This window comes from Macaca thibetana, chromosome 2, assembly GCF_024542745.1.
Source record: "Macaca thibetana thibetana isolate TM-01 chromosome 2, ASM2454274v1, whole genome shotgun sequence".
NCBI lineage: Eukaryota > Metazoa > Chordata > Mammalia > Primates > Cercopithecidae > Macaca > Macaca thibetana.
Window position 1 is genome coordinate 153,849,622 of NC_065579.1, and position 19,644 is coordinate 153,869,265.

Consider the following 19,644-nt stretch of genomic DNA (forward strand, 5'->3'; position numbering starts at 1 on the left):
TGGTTAGTGGTAGACCAGAACTTCCCCTAAAAAATCCAGCAGCGCTTAGCTGTGGCACTTCCTGATGTCAGGGAAATATCCTCCTAGGTCAGTGGTTCTCAACTGGGAGAAAATTTCCCCCCAAATGATGTTTGGCAATGTCTGGAGACATTTTTGCTTGTTACAACCTGGTGGAATGCCACTGGAGCCTGGTGGAGGCAGGCCATGGATGATGCTAAACATCCCACAATGCACAGAACACCTCCCCACAACAAAGAATTAGGCTGGGCGCGGTGGCTCAAGCCTGTAATCCCAGCACTTTGGGAGGCCGAGGCGGGCGGATCACGAGGTCAGGAGATCGAGACCATCCTGGCTGACACGGTGAAACCCCGTCTCTACTAAGAAATACAAAAAACTAGCCGGGCGAGGTGGCGGGCGCCTGTAGTCCCAGCTACTGGGGAGGCTGAGGCAGGAGAATGGCGTGAACCCGGGAGGCGGAGCTTGCAGTGAGCTGAGATCCGGCCACTGCACTCCAGCCTGGGCGGCAGAGCGAGACTCCGTCTCAAAAAAAAAAAAAAAAAAAAAAGAATTATTTGGTGCAAACTGTCAATAGTGCCAAGGTTGAGAAACCATTTCCTAGATCCTTGCCCTCAGGTCCCCCTATTACATCCCTAAGAGATAACATCCTTAATGAAATTAGTCCTAAAGCATTTCCTTCTTTCTGAAGCATGATTTCAGCACTGTTTCCCAAATCAACATTTTACATCCTTTTTCAGTATCTTAGAATGTAACCATCCTGCTTTGCTTTTAAGAAATGAAGGCTGCTGCCTGTTTATGTCAGAGAGGCAGAGTAATCCCAGGGCTGCCTTTTCCACTTGCTGTTTCCTTTCCCATCTGGCTCCCTCCCTGAAATACAGAATGAGCTGAGCCCTATGACCTGATGGAGGTCCTGCCATGCCCACCTTGACCAGGTGCTGCAGCCAGTGGAGCTAGTCCTCAGGGTGCAGGTCACTCCATGAAACGTGGCAGCTGGGCTTATCAGCTGTGAGCCTGGCTAAGTCAGGCCTGCTGCCAAGTTGATTAATAAGCGCTGGGCTGACACTTCAAGAAGGACCTAAACCTGCTGATTTTCCTCCCCTCTTCCTTAGATCATTTCATTATTAAATTAAAGATTGTTGTGATTTAAACTGAACTGTCAGGCAGCCTAGGGACAAACATGGGGTTTGGTGAAGCAACTGAACCTGGTACTGCATTTACCAAATCAGATCTCAGCTGGGTGCTCTTTCTTTCTCTTAAAAAAATAATTTAGAACTCTAAGGGCTTGAAGTAGAAGTAGAACCTTCCCCTGCAGTGTCAGGAGCCCACACAGAGAGGCTGGCATGACAGGAAAGGGACCTGATTATAAATAGCATGAAAAGCAGCATCAGTCAAAACTCACTGATGTGCCTGAGCAAAATGTTAAAAGAAACAAATAGCTTCTAAAAGAGGAAGCAATGGTTTTCTTTTGTTTTTATAATTTAAAGTGCTAAGGAACAAAAGCAGTTTATATTCATATAGTTTTAAACACACACAAGCGCATGTGCACGTGCACAAATAACATAAACACTAACAGATTCCCTTTAAGGAAATGATGGATAATCATTTTAAAATAACAAAATCACAAGTAGAGCCTCACAGAGGGGGTAGCTGTCCTTTCTTTTCCATGTAATTGATGCAATTTATTTAGAATGTCTATGGTTTACCCTTATGAAGTAATTTTTCTGTACGTGTATTTTTTTTCCAGCTTAGATGGAAACCATTTGAGATTCCAAAAGCATCTCAGAAGAAAGTAGACTTTGTGAGTGTAAGTCAGTCCCATCCACACCCTTCCTACTGCTCTCCTCTCTTCTGTGGTGAGTGAGCCAACCATTTGCAGGCTGAATGCCAAGCAGAAGCAGCCCTATCAGGAGGCAGCAGAGACAAAACCACCTGCGTATGCTTTGGGGGCTGGCGGAGCGATGTCTTACTTACAGAAACCATATGGCCCCTGACACCAAAGGGTATTCATGAACTATTTATATCTCAGAAAGGTCAATGGCAATTGAACATTTTCCTACTTAAGCTCCTTTCTTTTGGCTAGAACGGGGGCTTTTAATCTTTTTGCTCGCTTTGATAGTCTGATGATGTCTTTGTTTATGAATATATAAAATAAATTATATAATATTACAAAGAAGCTAATGATATTGAAATATAATGATAAAAATACTATTAAAAACAAATTTGATTTGGTTTATCGTCATTCATATGCTTTCTTGTTAATGTGCTAAATCATAATATCTATGGAAAACATCTAATAATTACGGTATGAGCATAAATATATTTTGAGGAATCTATAACGACTATAATGATTTTTATCACTGATAAAGTTATAGGCACCTCTAATACCACTGTAATTTGTTGCCTACATTCATGTTAGTTGAAGGAAATGATAAATTTCACTCAGAGATTAGCAGAAGTAAATATAATAACATATTTCCCATCCAAGTTCATGATCTCCCTGAAGTAGATGCTTGGGCTAGAATGGCGTCAATTCAGCATGGCAACTCTAGTTAGTACAATGCTGATTGGAAGCTCTGTTTGGTAGTTATAGGTCCCGGGAGTATTGGAATAACTGCCCAGAGCAAGGAGTATCTGGGGGAGAGGAGAAAGGAGCTCTAAGGAAGTGGGACTCAAAGAGACCAGTGGAGGGTTCTGCAGACCAGCCTCAGCTCATGGCTTACCTAGGGACAGTCCAAGTGCCCAGCCACAGGACAAATTGTTGGAAACATCTTGAAGTTCTCATCTTTATTAAATGCTCCAAACCCTGTGTAGACTCACTTAAATACACCCTAAACTTACAAATTGAGTTAAAATACAAAATGATACCCCCATCTCCTTTCTTGTGTGAATTGTAGCTATCTGGAGGAGCAGAGCTCCCTTCTTTTGGCTTTCTATCTGCAGGTTTGGAGCTGAGGGCTATTTTGAGAAGACCCACGTGTTAAGGTTTCTTGAACTGTGGATCATCTGGTCACACAGCAGAGAGAATTACACAGTCTGTCAGAATGCAGTCCTCTGCCCTGTTCCAGAGAGATTAGGCTGACCCCATTCATAAGCAGAGGGCTGCCCATAGTGGAGTGTACTTGAGGGGCATTAACTGGTCCCTGATGCTGCAACCTTCCTCCCCAAGCCTCCTAGATGCCTGATGGTACCTCCAACAGAATCTCTTCTTCCAGTTGATGTCAAGCATCAAATTGATAAAATACCAAGTAATGAACTGATGCTTTGTAAGTTCTTCTGATATAGCCACTGAGACAATCCAGATTTAGGCCATGGCTGGAGACTAGGGTAAACCACAAACTACCAAACATGAGTCAGTAATTCAGGCTCCTCAGAGGCTGCCTGGATTCCAAATGTCCCACCAGTCCCAAAGGGAAGACCCTAGTAGAAATGTACCTCATGACCCTCAGGGACCAGTGGAAGGGCTGCCTCTTGGGCATCATTCACATTAACCTTTCCCTCTTCTGTGGCTCTCTCCCAGGGCCTGCACACCTTGTGTGGAGCTGGAGACATAAAGTCTAACAATGGGCTTGCTATCCACATTTTCCTCTGCAATACTTCCATGGAGAACAGGTAAGTGGCTCAGTTCTAGGGCAGGACATGCCCATCTTCTAAGGGCTGTTGGCCAGAAGGCAAACTCCAGGTTTCACTCTTCTGAAGTCACATATGCACATACATAGTTATTTTTGTTACTGGTTTTTTTCTCAAGGCAATATTGATATATATTTATTGACAATGATGATCAATGAGACAAAAGGCATTTATCTTGACTGATATCCGTGATATAAACAAGAACATCACATAACAATGTAAACAGAAAAGGGAGGATGGAGCCCTGGAATGCAGGAGTAGATCGAAAGGCATTTTGACTTTGAGTCCAAATATCCTTTTGTTGTTGTTGTTTAATATTTCAAGGATTTTTCAGAGCCAAATATGAGTGACCAATGGACACAGCCGTGAGGAGATCCTGAGAACATGTACCCAAGATGATTGGGCTACGGCTTGGTTTTATACATTTTAGGGAGGCATAAGACATCAATCAACACATATAAGGTGTACATCACATCCAAACTGTGGTGTTTTGTTTCGTTTTGTTTTGTTTTGAGACGGGGTCTTTCTCTGTCACCCAGGCTGGAGTGCAGTGGCACGATCTCTGCTCCCTGCAAGCTCCGCCTCCCGGGTTCACGCCATTCTCCTGCCTCAGCCTCCCGAGTAGCTGGGACTTCAGGCGCCCGCCACCACGCCCGGCTAATTTTTATGTATTTTTAGTAGAGAGGGGGTTTCACTGTGTTAGCCAGGATGGTCTCGATCTTCTGACCTTGTGATCCGCCTGCCTCGGCCTCCCAAAGTGCTGGGATTACAAGAGTGAGCCACCGCGCCCAGCCCAACCTGTGGTTTTTATCTCAGTAGAAAAGTAATAGCAGATTTAAAGCAGGCAAAAAAGAAAACAGAGAAATAGAGAACTTAGAAACTCTGTAGTTGCAGGTTGACCTTTGGGCTCTGAATGATACAATTTTCCCATCGGTTTAAAATGTGCACAACAGACTGTAATAGGTAACCAGCTGGAGTACTAGAAACCCTGGCATGCCCTTGAACTTTTCCATTTTACGCAAACACTTGCAAGTAGAGGCACCTTTCTCCTTGTCTTTCCTCATTCTTAGATTATTTGTGTACCCTGTTTTTTTTTTTTTTTGGAACTGAGCTGTGGCCTAGGGGTTTTTGGGTGGTGGATTGGTGTACTGTTTGTAGGCAGGACTCCACAGTGTTTCACTGCTGAGTCGTCTCCACCCTCTTAGCTGTCTCAGTTTCTCTCTCCAGAGATCTAGCACCTCTGACAGGCCTCAAAATGCCAAGTGGTCAGCTCTTATACGCGTTTCCGGGACAAATCTTTTTAAACTATTTTGCTGGGGGGTTCCCTGTAGGGCCACTGCACATCACAGGGGATGAATCCCCCAGACACTGCAACTCAGCCCCTAGTCACCCAGGTTGCCTTTCAGCTGGGAGGAACAAAATGCCCTTTCTCTTCAGAGCTTAGGAGCTCAGTCTCTCATTTATGTACAAAAATGACAGTCACGCGAATGCGCAGGCAAGCCAGTTGTGCTAAATTTTGGGAGAAAAAACAATGGAGAAGACCATTTAGAATGCACCTCCAAACTGGAAACCAAACATGGTACCCAAAAGGGGGTCATTCTTGTTGTCTTTAGAAAAAGACAGTGGAGGCTGGGCACAGTGACTCATGCCTGTAATCCCAGCACTTTGAGAGGCCGAGGTGGGCGGATCACGAGGTCAGGAGCTTGAGACCAGCTTGGCCAACATACTGAAACCCCGTCTTTACTAAAAAATACAAAAAATTAGCCAGGCGTGGTGGCGGGCGCCTGTAATCCCAGCTACTCAGGAGGCTGAGGAAGGAGAATTGCTTGAACCTGGGAGGCGGAGGTTGCAGTGAGCCAAGATCACACCATTGCACTCCAGGCCGGACAGTGTGAGACTCCATCTCAAAAAAGAAGAAGAAGAAGAAAGAAGAAAGAAGAAAGAAGAAAGACGAAAGAAGAAGAAAAATGCAATGGAGAAAATCCTTTAGAATGCACCTGTGAACTAGAATTAGGAACCTAAATGAGAACTTCCTAGGAGGAAAAAATCAAGAACTGTCAACGAAACAGGGCTCAGGAGGACTTAGTTCCATCAGAGGAGAAGCCCAAAGTTGAAGGCGCTTTCAATGGGTCCCTGCTGGTACCTCAGCTCTGAGTTCAGGCAACTCCTTCAGGGTTCTGAATCTTCTCTGAGGCCCAATTTGTCCAGGTGCCAAATTATTGTCGACAAAATTAGTCTAACTATTAATATGTAAAATATTTGAATTGATGTATTCTGAGCCAAATATGAGTGACCAGTGACCCATGACCCAGCCCTCAGGAGATCCTGAGAACATGTGCCTTTGAATATCCTTAATTTCTAAGATTCCCCAGGGCTGTTCTTGAGTCCCAGGTCACACTGTGTGAGTTTCCTTTAGGACCACCTGTTGGTAGCAGGCTACCCGACTTTGGCTTCAGCTAATAGTTCTGTGTAAGCTTAAAATTCCTAAGTAGAGGAGCTTATATACTGGCTTTGCAAAACAAAGTATGCAAATGGCATTCCTGCCTTATTATACACTACCTCTGGAACTGGACCATTTGTGTCCAAAGCCCAATGGCGATTTGTGAGCCATGAATCAGGGACAAGATCACAGCCCTATGACAAGGCTCTGGAGGCCTCTCTTTGGGTCAAATTTCGTATCAGCCCACCTCCACTCTCTCCACTTGAGCCACACTGGGCTTCATTCACTTCTTTCAACCTGCCACGTGCCCTCCTCCTTCTAAGCATTTGCACTTGCTGTTCCTTCTGCCTGGAACATTCTTTCCTTTCTCCAAACCCTCACCTAGATAACACCTTCAGACCTCAGGTCAAATGTGTCCCTTCTTTGAAGAAGCCTTTGCTGATTCTTCAAACTAACCAAGTCCCTATTCTTTCATTCCCTTGAACTTGATTTTCACAGGGTCATTACTGTCTGCAGTGATATTGTTCTGTAATTATTTGATTGCTCTCTGACTCCCCACTAGACTCTAAGTTCCACAGGGGCAGAGCCTGGGTCATTTTGCTCCCCATTTTATACCCAGCTCTTAGCTTGGTACATAGGCACTAAACAATGATTTGTGTTATGAAGTAATTTGTCTAGATAATGTTAGAAATGAAAATCACAAGAATTACTCTATCTATTTCAGATGCTTTTACAATTCAGATGGGGACTTCTTGATTGGTGAGTTCTGAAGACTTCCAACCTCCTCACTGTTAATTGACCCCTAACTACAAGCTGCTTTCTAATTTTATGCACATTATTTTCCTTCATTCTCCAATCTCTTATTTCATTTAGTGCAATCCAGAGACTGAGGTCTAGAGGCCACAGGTGGTCTGGAAAAGATTTCTAGTGTACCTCAAAGCTCCTATTCTATTTCCTTGTCTGTCTTTGCCCTTCCCTTCTGGACCTTTCTGATATGGGAGACCTGGGCAGCTGAAAAGAAATGAAGACTAATACTAATAGGATTAACTTATTAAGGTAACTGTATTTGCCTTCAAACTCACTCAGTAAAAGCCCATTTATCATTAGTAACTGCAATTTAAATTCAAATTTTCATGAGACCATCTAAAATGTAAAGTCTATCAGATATTGTTCTGGTCTGCCTATTATATTTGATGGTTTTTTTAGTATCAATATTTTGGAATCAACATTTTGGTGTATATGTTACACAAGCAAACGTCAGCCTTTCACTGGAACTATCAGAAATGGGTGATTTTCCATCCTATTTCTGCTACCCCTTTTTGGCCATGTCACAAAATTGTGCATATACAAGTTTCTTGCCTGGTGACCAAAAAAGCAGAGTCATTGTTTTATTCACATTCTTCTAGATAGGAAAATAACTAATCTAAGTTGTCAGAATTTATCTTTTTCCCCAAGAGACTCAAGAAAGCTCTTTTCATTTGGAATGAAAAAGCAAATGCAGCCTTAAGCCTTTCCTGTTCATGAAATGGTTATCACACCAAAAGAATTGCTCACCACTGCCCTGTCTTTTTTTGTTCAGTTCCCCAGAAAGGGAACCTTCTCATTTACACTGAGTTTGGCAAGATGCTTGTACAGCCCAATGAGATCTGCGTCATTCAGGTTGGTGATGTGTCCCCTTCTCTTCCCTGCCTCTCACTAATTTGGGAGCAGTCAGATGTTTCAGCTGCTGCTATTTCCAACTCTAAAATTTCTCTGTCATGTCTGGGCAACGAGAAGGGAATTTGAGTTATGCAGAAGGTTCCATGTGCTGAAGAGTAAGCAAGCTTGGGTGCCTGCTTTGTTTTAATATAGCACATAATTCTAAAACAAAGACCACTTGTCACTGCACTTTCCTAAATATTTACCTACACTCTGGATAAGGCCCTGTTCCCACTAATGGCAGTAGAGGCAGTGAAGGTGGACATTTTTTTTTAAATGTGGCTAAATCAGGCTTCCGTTATCTCTGGACCCAATGAGAGGGTAGACTAGAATTGGCTTGGGTCAATATGTGATTAGGATTTAAGTTTTTCTTTTTAACTCATGTTTGCTCTGGTAACCTCCCGAGCAGCTCAACAAACCAGAGCTTTACTTTTGCATGTGGGACATGCTATGGCTCTGGGCAGCTTCTTTATAACTACAGCTGTGATTTCAGAAGGCACACCAGTGTCTGCTTTCCATTCCAGAGAGGAATGCGGTTCAGCATAGATGTCTTTGAGGAGACCAGGGGCTACCTCTTGGAGGTCTACGGTGTCCACTTTGAGTTACCTGACCTTGGACCAATTGGTAAATCTTCACTGCAAGCCTCTACACCTCGCTTGAGATGTAGGACACAGATAATTGCATGAAAGTTAAACATCCTTCTCCCTTCGCTGTCTCACTCAAACTTCCACTTTTCTCTCTAGACAAATTCTTCTCTAGACCAAGGGTCTGCCAGAAAATATATGCAGAACAGAAAGCAACCCAAACCAATCTATTATAAATCTCTCTAGAATAGTATATAGGCATTGGAGATAAAGGCAGCATGTAATAGATTTCTGGTTGCATAGTGTGTACAGGAATGAATATAGAAGTTTGGGTTACTGTGGGCTAGGGTCGCCAGAAACAGCTCCACAGAAGAGATGAGAATTTGACTAATTCTTTATGAAAAGTTGAGGAGAGTAAAGAGGAAAGGGAACAGCTTTGCAAAGCATACAAGTGAGAATGAGCTTTGTGATTAAGAGGAAGATCTTTTTGTTAAGTCAGTGAGATTTATAATGGATTGGTTTGGGTTGCTTTTTGTTTTGTATATTGTAAGACTATAAAGTAGGAAGGCCATAAAAACTCCCTGGGCTGTATTCCTATGGAAAGGAGGGATGGACTGGGTGACACATAGTCTACGAACCTCTGTGTACACCCCACCAAATCCACACACTTAGCAGTCAAAAAAGTACATAACTCAGTGCTATGAAGGATCTAGAAACCACACTCCAGGAGGCAGATCAAAACATTCAAAAGTGAACCAAGGTCCCCCCAGCCCCCATTCTTCTGGCAAGCTGGAGGAAGTGAAAATGTTAGGAGGGGTTGTTCTCAAACTGTCTCTTGGAGTGAAAGGAGTGACTGGAAAAATTGGTCCTTGGTTTCCTCTTTGGTCACATCTCCCAGTTCTTCCCTTCCTTGTCAACAGCTTTTTAGAGCAAACAGGGACAGGCCAGTGTGTGCCTTCTGGTCAACTCCCCTGAGGAATCCAAATATGCAGAGGAAGGTGGGAGGCAGCAAGAGGCAGCTGGAGCCGTGGTGGGCCGTCTGTCATCCTGTTCACCGCCCACTCTTCCCACTCTGCTCTGGCTTCCTGCTGCTCTATAGTCAGCATAGCCTCCAGGTTCCATGGAACATGTACCCTCTGGAAAATATCTATAATTTGCTAACCAGCCGGGGGCTTATTTTTTTTTAACCCCAGGAGCTGGAAATGGTAAAACACTCCTCAGCTCGCTCCTCTCAGAGTTGCATTGTTTTTGCATGTACGTTTTTCATGTTTGCTCTTTTGATTTATTTTCTTTCTCTGGAGGAAACACTCACTCCTAACCAAAGGTAAGCAGGCAGGTCCTAAATACTTCTTCCTGAGTGGCAGACGGGGTTTTTCAGGCTGGAGAGCAGTTTTCAGACTTGGAATCTGAATTCTGTCTAAGGAGCAGAGGCATGCCTCAGGCAACAGCACGTAACCCTTCCTATCTGAGATCAAGGACTGTCATGAGTTCTAGAGTATTCAGGCGTTCCTTTAAAAGAAAAAGTTCTAGAGTTCTATCAGATATTCCCTTTTCCTCTTTTCAGGTCTCTTTCTCTTTTCCCTTCCCCTCACCTGTAGTGATAAGATAATGCATATAAGGTGGTTTTGTTAACCATAGTCACTCCACAACCTTAGAAGGTAATGCTGGTTTTTGTGAATTTTTTTCTGACCAGATTCCTTGGGTCTTCCTAAAAGGTACCAGACTGGAAATCCAGTGAATCTTTAAGCAATGAAAGCGATTTGTGGAGTGGCTCTTCACATGAAAGAAAGCCTTTCTCTTCATGCAACCATGGGCGTCTTTCCTATGTTTTGGAAGTTTCTAAAAGACTTTTGGGTTACTGTGTTCTAGGGGCCAATGGCTTGGCCAATCCTCGTGATTTCTTGATACCCGTTGCCTGGTATGAGGATCGCCAAGTACCAGGTGGTTACACTGTCATTAATAAGTACCAGGGCAAGCTGTTTGCTGCCAAACAGGTAAAGTAAGAGGGTTGGCAGGCAGGGGAGGAAATGATGGGTGATTGAGCACTTACTGATTGCCAAGGCGAGTGTTAGAAACTTTACATATATCCTTTCATTGTTATCATACCACTATAGCACTACAGATAAAGCAAATAGTTCTAGTAGTCAATGATACCTTCATAGTCATGAAAAAGGCCAGTAATGATAAATAATTTACCAACTTCACAGTAGGTGGCAGAACCAGCATTTGAACCCATATCTATCTGACTCCAAAGGCTGTGCCCTTTCTACTCACCAAGCAATGAAAATCTTAGCAATATGTGGGTCTCTGTAAATGGTGTGGAAAGCATAATATATGGGCAGCATAATATGTTCTGAAAAGCAAATGAGTTAACAGATCAACCAAGATTTATACTCTCCAATACCACCCTATTTCAAATGCAAGCAATTCTACAAAACAAGTAGAATTCAGTTAATTAGCTTGGCTTGGTTTGTACCACCAGGCTGGCAAATTCAGGACACAAGCAAAGGCACAGATCTTAATAAATAATAATAACAACAATGTAATATGGACTCTATAACATATTATGAAATATACTGAATATATATTAGAATAAAATAATCATATAATAAGAAGAACCCAAAGATCTCTTCTGTTTAGCATTATTCGTTTGCTTCATTTTGTCTATTTGACTTATTCCTTATGTTTTCCAAGGTATGTTATTCTTCTCAGGCAACATCTAGAGATAATGCGAACCAGCTGAGGCCAACCAGTTTGGCACTTAAAACTAACCCTTGAAGCAGACACATTGTTATTTTCATATTCTCTGGGTCAGGGTCTCTCAAAATTCCAGGGCTATTTGTATCAGAAACCCTCAAGGAGGCTTGTTTAAAATACAGATCCTAGGCCGGGCATGGTGGCTCACCCCTGTAATCCCAGCACTTTGGGAGGCTGAAGCAGATGGATCATCTGAGGTCGGGAGTTCAACACCAGCCTGGCCAACATGGCAAAACCCCGTCTCTACTAAAAATACAAAAATTAGCCAGACGTGGTGGTGCACACCTGTAATCCCAGCTACTTGGGAGGCCGAGGCAGGAGAATCGCTTGAACCCAGGAGGCAGAGGTTGCAGTGAGCCAAGATCATGCCATTGCACTCCAGCCTGGGCAACAGAGCAAGACTCCCTCTCAAAAAAAAAAAAATGCAGATCCTCAGATATTACTCTAGCCTTGCAAAAAATGATAAGCTCTGGAGATGGGACATGGAAACCTACATTCATTTTAAGCATGTTCCCCAGATCATTGTTTACATACAATTGTTAAAGAACCACAATTCTAGAACCAGCCAGTATCTCCTCCAGAAAGATTTGCACTTTCCAGGTAGACCCTGTGCTGGTTATTCTCTGTGTGAGTCCCCACTGATCCATTCTCCCTCTTTGCCATGATCTGTGTCCTGGAAGGTTAACTGTATCACCCAGGCTCTCTAGCCAGCTGGCTTCTGTTGGGTTCAACCCACAGGAAACTGCAAGGCAGGAGGAAAGACAAATTGGGAGATTTCTTCCCCTGCTTCCTCCCTGTTTAGGACTGTGTTTCTGGCAGTAGCTGCATCCCCCATATGACCTCAGTTCCTGTTGGACAGCCCTAGTGGTATGCTGGAGCTGATTCATAGTGACTTGCAAAAGCTGATATGCACACTTCTGTCCAACTCTGTATTCAGTGATGTCATATTGGTAGCTAGAAAATCATCATGGTGAGACTATATCCACCTTAGAAATCAGTAAACACTGTATGTCAATGCTTTATATATTTTTTCAGAGTGCTAGTTGTTAAATATTTACCAGCACACCACTGGGTAGCACCCTTCTTTATAGTCCTAGCATTTGCTGAACTACTATAACAATATTTCCCTCCTTATTCCACATGCCCAGGAATGGCAGTGTCTTCCCACTATTGCTAGGCTCAGATACCTCAACACTTCTAGTCATTCCAGTTAACCCTAACCATGCCTCTATGAGTAGTGCCTTCATTAAAATCTTTAGAGCTTTCAGACCCATAGATACAGAAGGGACAACCTTCCTATAGCAGAACACTGATCCTCTTCTACCCCAGGACAGGACCAAGAAATATTATGTCAGGATTGCTCTGAAATCTCAAGTCCTTGGAGTGGGAACTTTTAGAGGCCTTCTCCCCTCTCCTGGACTCACCAACCCAGGCACTGTGTCTATTGCAAGTTCCTCTAGGCTGAAATTACCTGGAGAACTATCACAGCAGGTACTCTCTGCTCCAGGAAACAGAAGGTAGCCCAGATTGTTTGAGAATTGCTGACATCCACAGATCCTCACAGTTAGGTTAAAAATTGTTGAAAAGGCACTACTTGGAGAATGTGCTGTGCTTCTGCTGCATTTGTGATCAGAAGGCAGCTGCAGCTTATGAACCAGAAAAATAGGGTTAGTGGCTAAGTAGAGGGTGTGTGGAGCAACCACAAAATGATTCAGGGTTGTACTTCTCCCAAAGGATAGTAAAATTAAATCAAGAACAAAATCAAATCAAAAGAAGAGAGAGGTATGCCCAGTACATATTGTGGGATCACAGTTACAAAAGCATTTGATGGTAAAATCATCCTTTCCTGCTTTTTGTGATTAGGATGTCTCCCCATTCAATGTTGTGGCCTGGCACGGGAATTATACACCCTACAAGTACAACCTGAAGAATTTCATGGTTATCAACTCAGTGGCCTTTGACCATGCAGTAAGTCTGAACCTTGCAGGGGCATTGGGGTGAGGCAACCCTTTGGTGGGAGGGGTCCACAGTAGACTCCTGACATTTCCAGAGTCATCGTTGGAAGCCCTAGATATAGTCATTTATCTTATGGTGAAGGAGTAAATAACATAGCTAGTAGGGGAGCCAAGCCAGATACTCAACATTCCCTGTGAACACAGCTTTGTTCTCTACAGAGCATTCGTGATAGTCTGACTTGTGTTTGCCAAACTAAGTGGATAAACAATTTCTTTGTGGAAAATTTATCCCCCAAAACAACCAAGTGGTAATGTCAGTGGTAGAATGAGGAGAAAGGAACTTTGTGAATTTGAAGAAGTCTCTGACCTCACAACTCTCAAGAGTCTCCTCTATGATCTCTGACTTCTCACCCCAGTGCCTTCACTCCTGGCTGTATTTGGCAGTGACAGAACGAACAGCCCACTTCTAAAGTTACTCATAACGTTCAGTGCTTGAGTTTAAAAAAGAAATTCTAGAGCATGAACTTGGTCATATTTTTCACTCAGTTAGGGGGCCACAAATAAGTGTCTGGTCTACAGTGCAGGCTCCCAAGACCCTACATTCTTAATAAAGTGATGGTTCTGAGATCGGGGGGTGGGGGGCAGTTCATTCTGCAGCCCACTTCATAAGAGATGAACTTAACCCACAGGCTGGAAGGATGATTAGAGCAGAAGTCAGAGACTCAGAGGCAAAAGGATCATCCTGAGCTAGTTCAGTTTATCTCTGGGGGGACAAAACCACCTCTCCAAACAGCAGCAACTCTTAATAAAAGCAAAGGGGAAAAGAAAAGTGAGATATCAGACCCCAAACAAGCAGCATGAGAAAGGATCCCGAGACACTGATAAAGCTTGATTTGCTGCTTCACTACCTTTGCTGCTTCACCACCTTTGCTGCTTCACTACCTTTGCTACTTCACCACCTTTGCTGCTTCACTACCTTTGCTTGAATAGTTTAGACCATTTCCCACGACAGATGCAGAAATGTCAGCTCTCACAGCAATAAGGGTTGGGTTTATTTTTATTTGAATTTACACAGGTGCAATCTTCTCTGTATTGCTGCTATAATTATTTTTCCAAAATTCAGTTCTGATCATGCTACCACTGTACTCATTAGAAAGCCTTTGCAAGTTTCCCATGGCTTAGGATTAAGTCTGAGCTCTGAAGCGTGGTGTTTGATGCTCTTCACCATCTGTCCCTGGACTCATTTTCCAGTATCACCTCTTGCCCCTCTCCCTTCTGTCAATGCACTGGGGTTTTAGCCTTATCTCCTCTTAACAAAATCTCTGTGCACTTTCATGTGTTTTCTGTGATTAAAATGTCATTTCCCTTCCTTCCCACTTCCTTAGTCCTTCCTCCCTCCCTCCCTTTTTCCCCCATCCCCCCCACCTTCCTTCCTTCCTTTCTTTTTTTTTTTTTTTACTTTTATTTTAGATTCAAGGGTACATGTGTAGGTTTCTCCGCTCTCTCTCTCTCTTTTAAACTTTTATTTTAGGTTCAAGGATACATGTGCTCCTTCCTTCTTTCCCTCCTTCCTTCCCTTCTCTCTCTCTCTCTTTCTCTCTCTCTCTTTTTCTTTCTTTCTGTTCATTCTTGAATACTTACCTCAAATGTCACCTCCTCTTTGAAGCCCTCTTTGACCCTTTCAGGTAGAATTAGCTGCCCAACCGCCACCCCCCAGTTAATGCTAAAGAAGCAGGGAATCTATCCCCATGATCTTTGAATCTCCAGACTCTTGCATGGCATCTGAAAGGGAACATGATTGTTGATTTCAATTAAATTGAATCTCAATCTTTTCACTAAAGAATTCTGAAGATTTTTCAAAAGTATAATCTCGTCCCTCAACCTATTCCATCTTACGCTACCACTATGAAGACTAGTGATGTAAATGATGTGTTTTAGACCTGAAAGTCAAACAAAGGTAGGAAAGCAATGAACGACTTCTCAGACTTTTCTGCCAATGGATACAATCTGGAATCTCTGTGTTCTCCCAAAGAGGAGCACACCTACACCAAAACTTGGATTTTGCCTTATTTCTATTTCCACTTCGCTCTGAGCATCCCTTCTGCTGCACATCTCAGCTCTAGTCAACTTGACCTGAGATTGAGAAGCAGGCACTATTGGTTCTGAGACCCACGGGGTAATAGGTTGCATGTAATGTGGGCTCAGCAGGGTGAAAAAGTAGTTCAGAATCCTTTCAGCTGGTGTTAATTCATTTTGCCTCAAGCACAGCAAGAGGAAAAAGTCATATGAGTGATTACTGCACCTTGATGACAAGCCCAGACTTCTGTTGTTTGATCAGAAATTAGGCGGTCCCTTTGCAGCAACATGGATGCAGCTGGAAGCCATAATCCTAAGCAAATTAATGCATGAATAGAAGACCAAATACTGCATGTTCTCACTTATAAGTCAGAGCTAAACATTGAGCACCCATGGACATAAACATGAGAAAAATAGACACTGGAGACTACTAAAAGGGGGAGGGTGGAAAAACTACCTATTGGATATTATGCCCACTACCTGGGTGATGGGATCCTGTATTAGTCCATTTTCATACTGCTATGAAGAAATACCTGAGACTGGGTACTTTATTTTTTAAAAAAAGGGGGTTTAATGTATCCACAATTCCACATGGCTGGGGGGACCTCACAATCATGGCAGAAGGCGAAGGAGGAGCAAAGCCATGTCTTGTGTGGCAGCAATCAAGACAGCATGTGTAGGGGAACTGCCCTTTATAAAACCATCGGATCTTGTGAAACTTATTCACTATCACGAGAACAGCACAGGAAAACCCACCCCCACGATTCAATTACTTCCCATTGGGTCCTTCTCACAACATGTGGAGATTATGGAAACTACAATTCAGGATGAGATTTGGGTGGGGTCACAGCCAAACCATATCAGATCCCTACCCCAAACCTCAGCATCACACAATATACCTGTGTAACAAACCTGCACATGTACTCCTGTATCTAAAATAAAAGTTGAAATTAAAAGTTGAATAAAAATAAATAAAAAGAAATTAGCATGTCACTTGCAAACACCTTCATGTATGCATGCAATATGTGTCATTGTCCAGTCACCTCCCTTGCATCGTGCGTTCAGTCTCTCCTTGTGTATTCACAGGACCCATCCATTTTCACAGTGTTGACTGCCAAGTCTGTCCGCCCTGGAGTGGCCATCGCTGATTTTGTCATCTTCCCACCTCGATGGGGGGTTGCTGATAAGACCTTCAGGCCTCCTTATTACCATAGTAAGTCTCTATTTTACCAAGCCACATTTGCAAGCCAAAGAGACAACAAAGCAGTGAGCACTACCCATTGGGAATAATGCCTGGGTTGTTTCTGGACACCTACCCTGGCTTGAATTCAGGATCCTGCCTCACAAGGCCTAGTGCTGATCCCCAAGCTTTAATCTCTTTAAGGGATGGTAATTGTGTTAGTCCATTCTTCATTGCTTAAAGAATACCTGAGGCTACTTAATTTATAATGAAAAGAGGTTCATTTGGCTCATGGTTATGCAGGCTGTACAAGCTGCATGGTGCTGGCATCTTTTTCTAATGAGGCCTCAGGAAACACAATCATAGTGGCAGGCAAGGGGGGAGCTGGCGTATCACATGAGGAGAGCAAGCAAGAGAGAAAAGAGGAAGTCCCAGCCTCTTTTGAGCAGCCAAACCTCATGTGAACTCATAGAGTGAGAACTTACTCATAACCGTCATGACGGCATCAAGTCATTTATGAGGTATCTGCCTCCATTACCCAAACACCTCCCACCAGGCCCCAGCTCCAACACTGGAGATCACATTTCAACATGAGAGTTGGAAGGAACGTACATCCAAATTATATCAATAGTGATGCATTGACTCTGAGCCTGGTTCCCGGTTTCTCTGTCCCTGTAAGAGGCAGAAAGGCTGGTAAAGTTTAGAAGCCTTGTTAGAAAGGCTTCTAAACAAGTTTCCTCACATTTTAGATGTTTCGTTTTGGAGAATGCTGGGGAAATTGTTAGTTAGTCTGTTGTTTTGGGAAAGTTCATCACCTAAGTCTAGTTCAGAGAACCAGAGAAAGAAAAAGAGAGAGAGAGAAAAACAGAAATGTGCATTCTCCAATTATTTTGGCAGGGCAAAGCAGACTGCAGCCTACATTAGGGAATAGACTCTATTCTGGAAAGAGTTTCTACAAAATATTTGTTGCCTAGTACAAGACCTAACAAATCTACTATTTTTATTTTAATATTATTATTCTTAGCACCTAATAGTTATTGGCCAATTTCTATGGCCCTGTTACAAGTTTTTTAAAAAACTAACTCATGAAGTGTTTATAATAATTGTAAGAGACAAGTAGTATTATTGTCCCCCCCGCCCCTTTTTTCAGAAAATTAAACTGACACAAGAGGGATTAAGTAACTCTCTCAAGGACTCACAGCAAGTTAAGTGTAGAGTCAGGATTTAATTGCAGGCTGTCTGACTCCAGAGCAAACACTCATGACCACTAACTGGTATGTCTAGCATAGTGCCTGATATATAGCATGCTTCTAATAAATATTTATTTAATAAGTGAATGTGTCAACAAGAATAAATAAAGTATTTCATGGCTGTACTTAATGAGGTTGACATTTTTAATTGTGCAATAGCTAGCTGAAAATCCAATCAAAGGTCAGTGTGCAATTCTACTTCCTGGAGTGTGCATTTTTTTGTACATAGAGTTCTGGGAAGACTCTAAGAGGCATTCCACCTGGAACATTCTAGAAAACAAATTCCTTTCTTTAGTAAACTCCAGGGCCTTCTGTTTATATTAGGTCCCTCTTTATATATACCAGTTCCCAGGTGTCAGGGCTCAACAGAAAACAACAGTGCACTGAATGGCCAATTTAGCTATTTTATAGCATCAGGAATGAAGGCCCTCAGGACGGACGAAGGCCACTCCATGGTCAAATGCCAGCATCCCCTTTTCAGATAACACCATCATGGTAGAGAAAAGAAAACAATCGGTTACCACTGCAAAGACACCAGCTATTTTGTGAATAGCATCATAAGTCCCTTCTAAAAAATGTCAAGCCTACTAAGGACTCTAACTTTTCTCCTCCTGGAAGTTAGTGACCTACAGGCCTGTTGTCAAGGAGAGAAAATTGCCCTGGCTGATAGTCTGTACTTCACATGCTGCTCCTTAATAATTCACTGTTTCACTCTTGTTCTTTTATTGAGGTTACTCTGTGTGCCTGTAGTGGTTCTTACATTTACCATGTGTCAGAGTCAGCTGGAAGGTTTATTAAAACACAGATTATTGGGCTCCATCCTCAGAATTTCTGCTTCAGTAGGTCTGGGATAGGACCTAAGAATCTGCATTTTTAACAAGTTCCCAAGTGATGCTGAATCTGCCTTTTTTTTTTTTTTTTTTTTTTTGAGACAGGGTCTTGCACTGTCACCCAGGCTGGAGTACAAGTTGTACAATCTCAGCTCACTGCAACCTCCACTCGCCAGGCTCAAGTGATCCTCCCTGCTCAGTCTCCTGAGTAGCTTGGACCACAGGTGTGCACCATCACAGCTGGCTTTTTGTTGTTGTTTTTTTTTTTTTTTTTTTGCATTTTTAGCACAGACGGAATCTCGCCATGTTGCCCAGGCTGGTCTCGAACTCCTAAACTCAAGCAATCCACCTGCCTTGACTTCCCAAAGTGCTGGGATTACAGGTGTGAGCCACCGTGGTTGGCCAGAATCTGCATTTTTTTTCACTGGCAAGTCAGGGGATTCTGATGAAGGAGGTTTACAGACTGCTTGTTGAGAAATACCAGCCTAGAGCATGTCCCTGGCCCTAGGTGGAGGAATAATAGAGTCATCTGATTTAGACAAGTTTGCTACTGTGCTATAGGGTCTCAACCCACTCCTTAATTTTTATTTGTAGTTCAGACTTCCTGACACAAATAACCTTGAGAGATGCCTCCTGTAGTTTTTTAATGACTCTCAAAGTAAATTTGGCCCCAGGGTAGATCTTATAAAGGTATGGGTACTCTGAGTTAGTTGGAAAAAACTACAGAATCCCAGGTTAGAAAAGAGTTTTCTAGAGATATTAAAAATATTGCCTTGGCAATACTCAAAATCTTTGCTACTTTGATGTGACTTTATTATAAGAGAAAATGGAGAATTATTTCTATAGAAATATTGCCTCCGATCATCTTAATGTGCCTTAGTCAACTAGATTCAGCTTTAATCAGAAAGGCAAGGTCTATCCTCCCACTGTCCTTTGAAATATAGAAAATGATATAGAAATGTCATCACCAAGCTCATTGCTATCTAAATTCATATTCAGATCAAAGCTGAATTCCATTTTGCTCTCTTCTTAAAATTAAGCCATGAAGGTGACCCTGAGGACACATACTAGAGCAAGGAGCGTGACACCAAATTTAAGTCATGAGCTGAACTGTTTTTTAAACTTGGACACTTTATGCTTACATTTGCTGCTTTTTCTGTATTTCCACTTCATACAGAAACAAGTAGAGCTATGGTCTGGGTCTCCCTCTTCAGCAGGAGCTCACAAAC

The 19,644-nt window shown here is 42.7% G+C and overlaps 1 protein-coding gene across 2 annotated transcripts in view; it reads left to right on the forward strand.

Moving 5' to 3' along the window:
* Window positions 1-19,644, forward strand: part of HGD (homogentisate 1,2-dioxygenase) — a 55,399-nt gene that overhangs the window by 27,702 nt on the left and 8,053 nt on the right. The window contains exons 5-12 of one of the 2 annotated variants that reach the window (XM_050781890.1): window positions 1,763-1,822; window positions 3,536-3,627; window positions 6,810-6,844; window positions 7,665-7,744; window positions 8,308-8,407; window positions 10,237-10,361; window positions 12,988-13,092; window positions 16,242-16,368. In XM_050781890.1, coding sequence (XP_050637847.1) covers window positions 1,763-1,822; window positions 3,536-3,627; window positions 6,810-6,844; window positions 7,665-7,744; window positions 8,308-8,407; window positions 10,237-10,361; window positions 12,988-13,092; window positions 16,242-16,368 — 724 coding nt within the window. The remainder of the gene's footprint in view (window positions 1-1,762; window positions 1,823-3,535; window positions 3,628-6,809; window positions 6,845-7,664; window positions 7,745-8,307; window positions 8,408-10,236; window positions 10,362-12,987; window positions 13,093-16,241; window positions 16,369-19,644) is intronic. The other variant, XM_050781891.1, reaches the window with a different exon arrangement.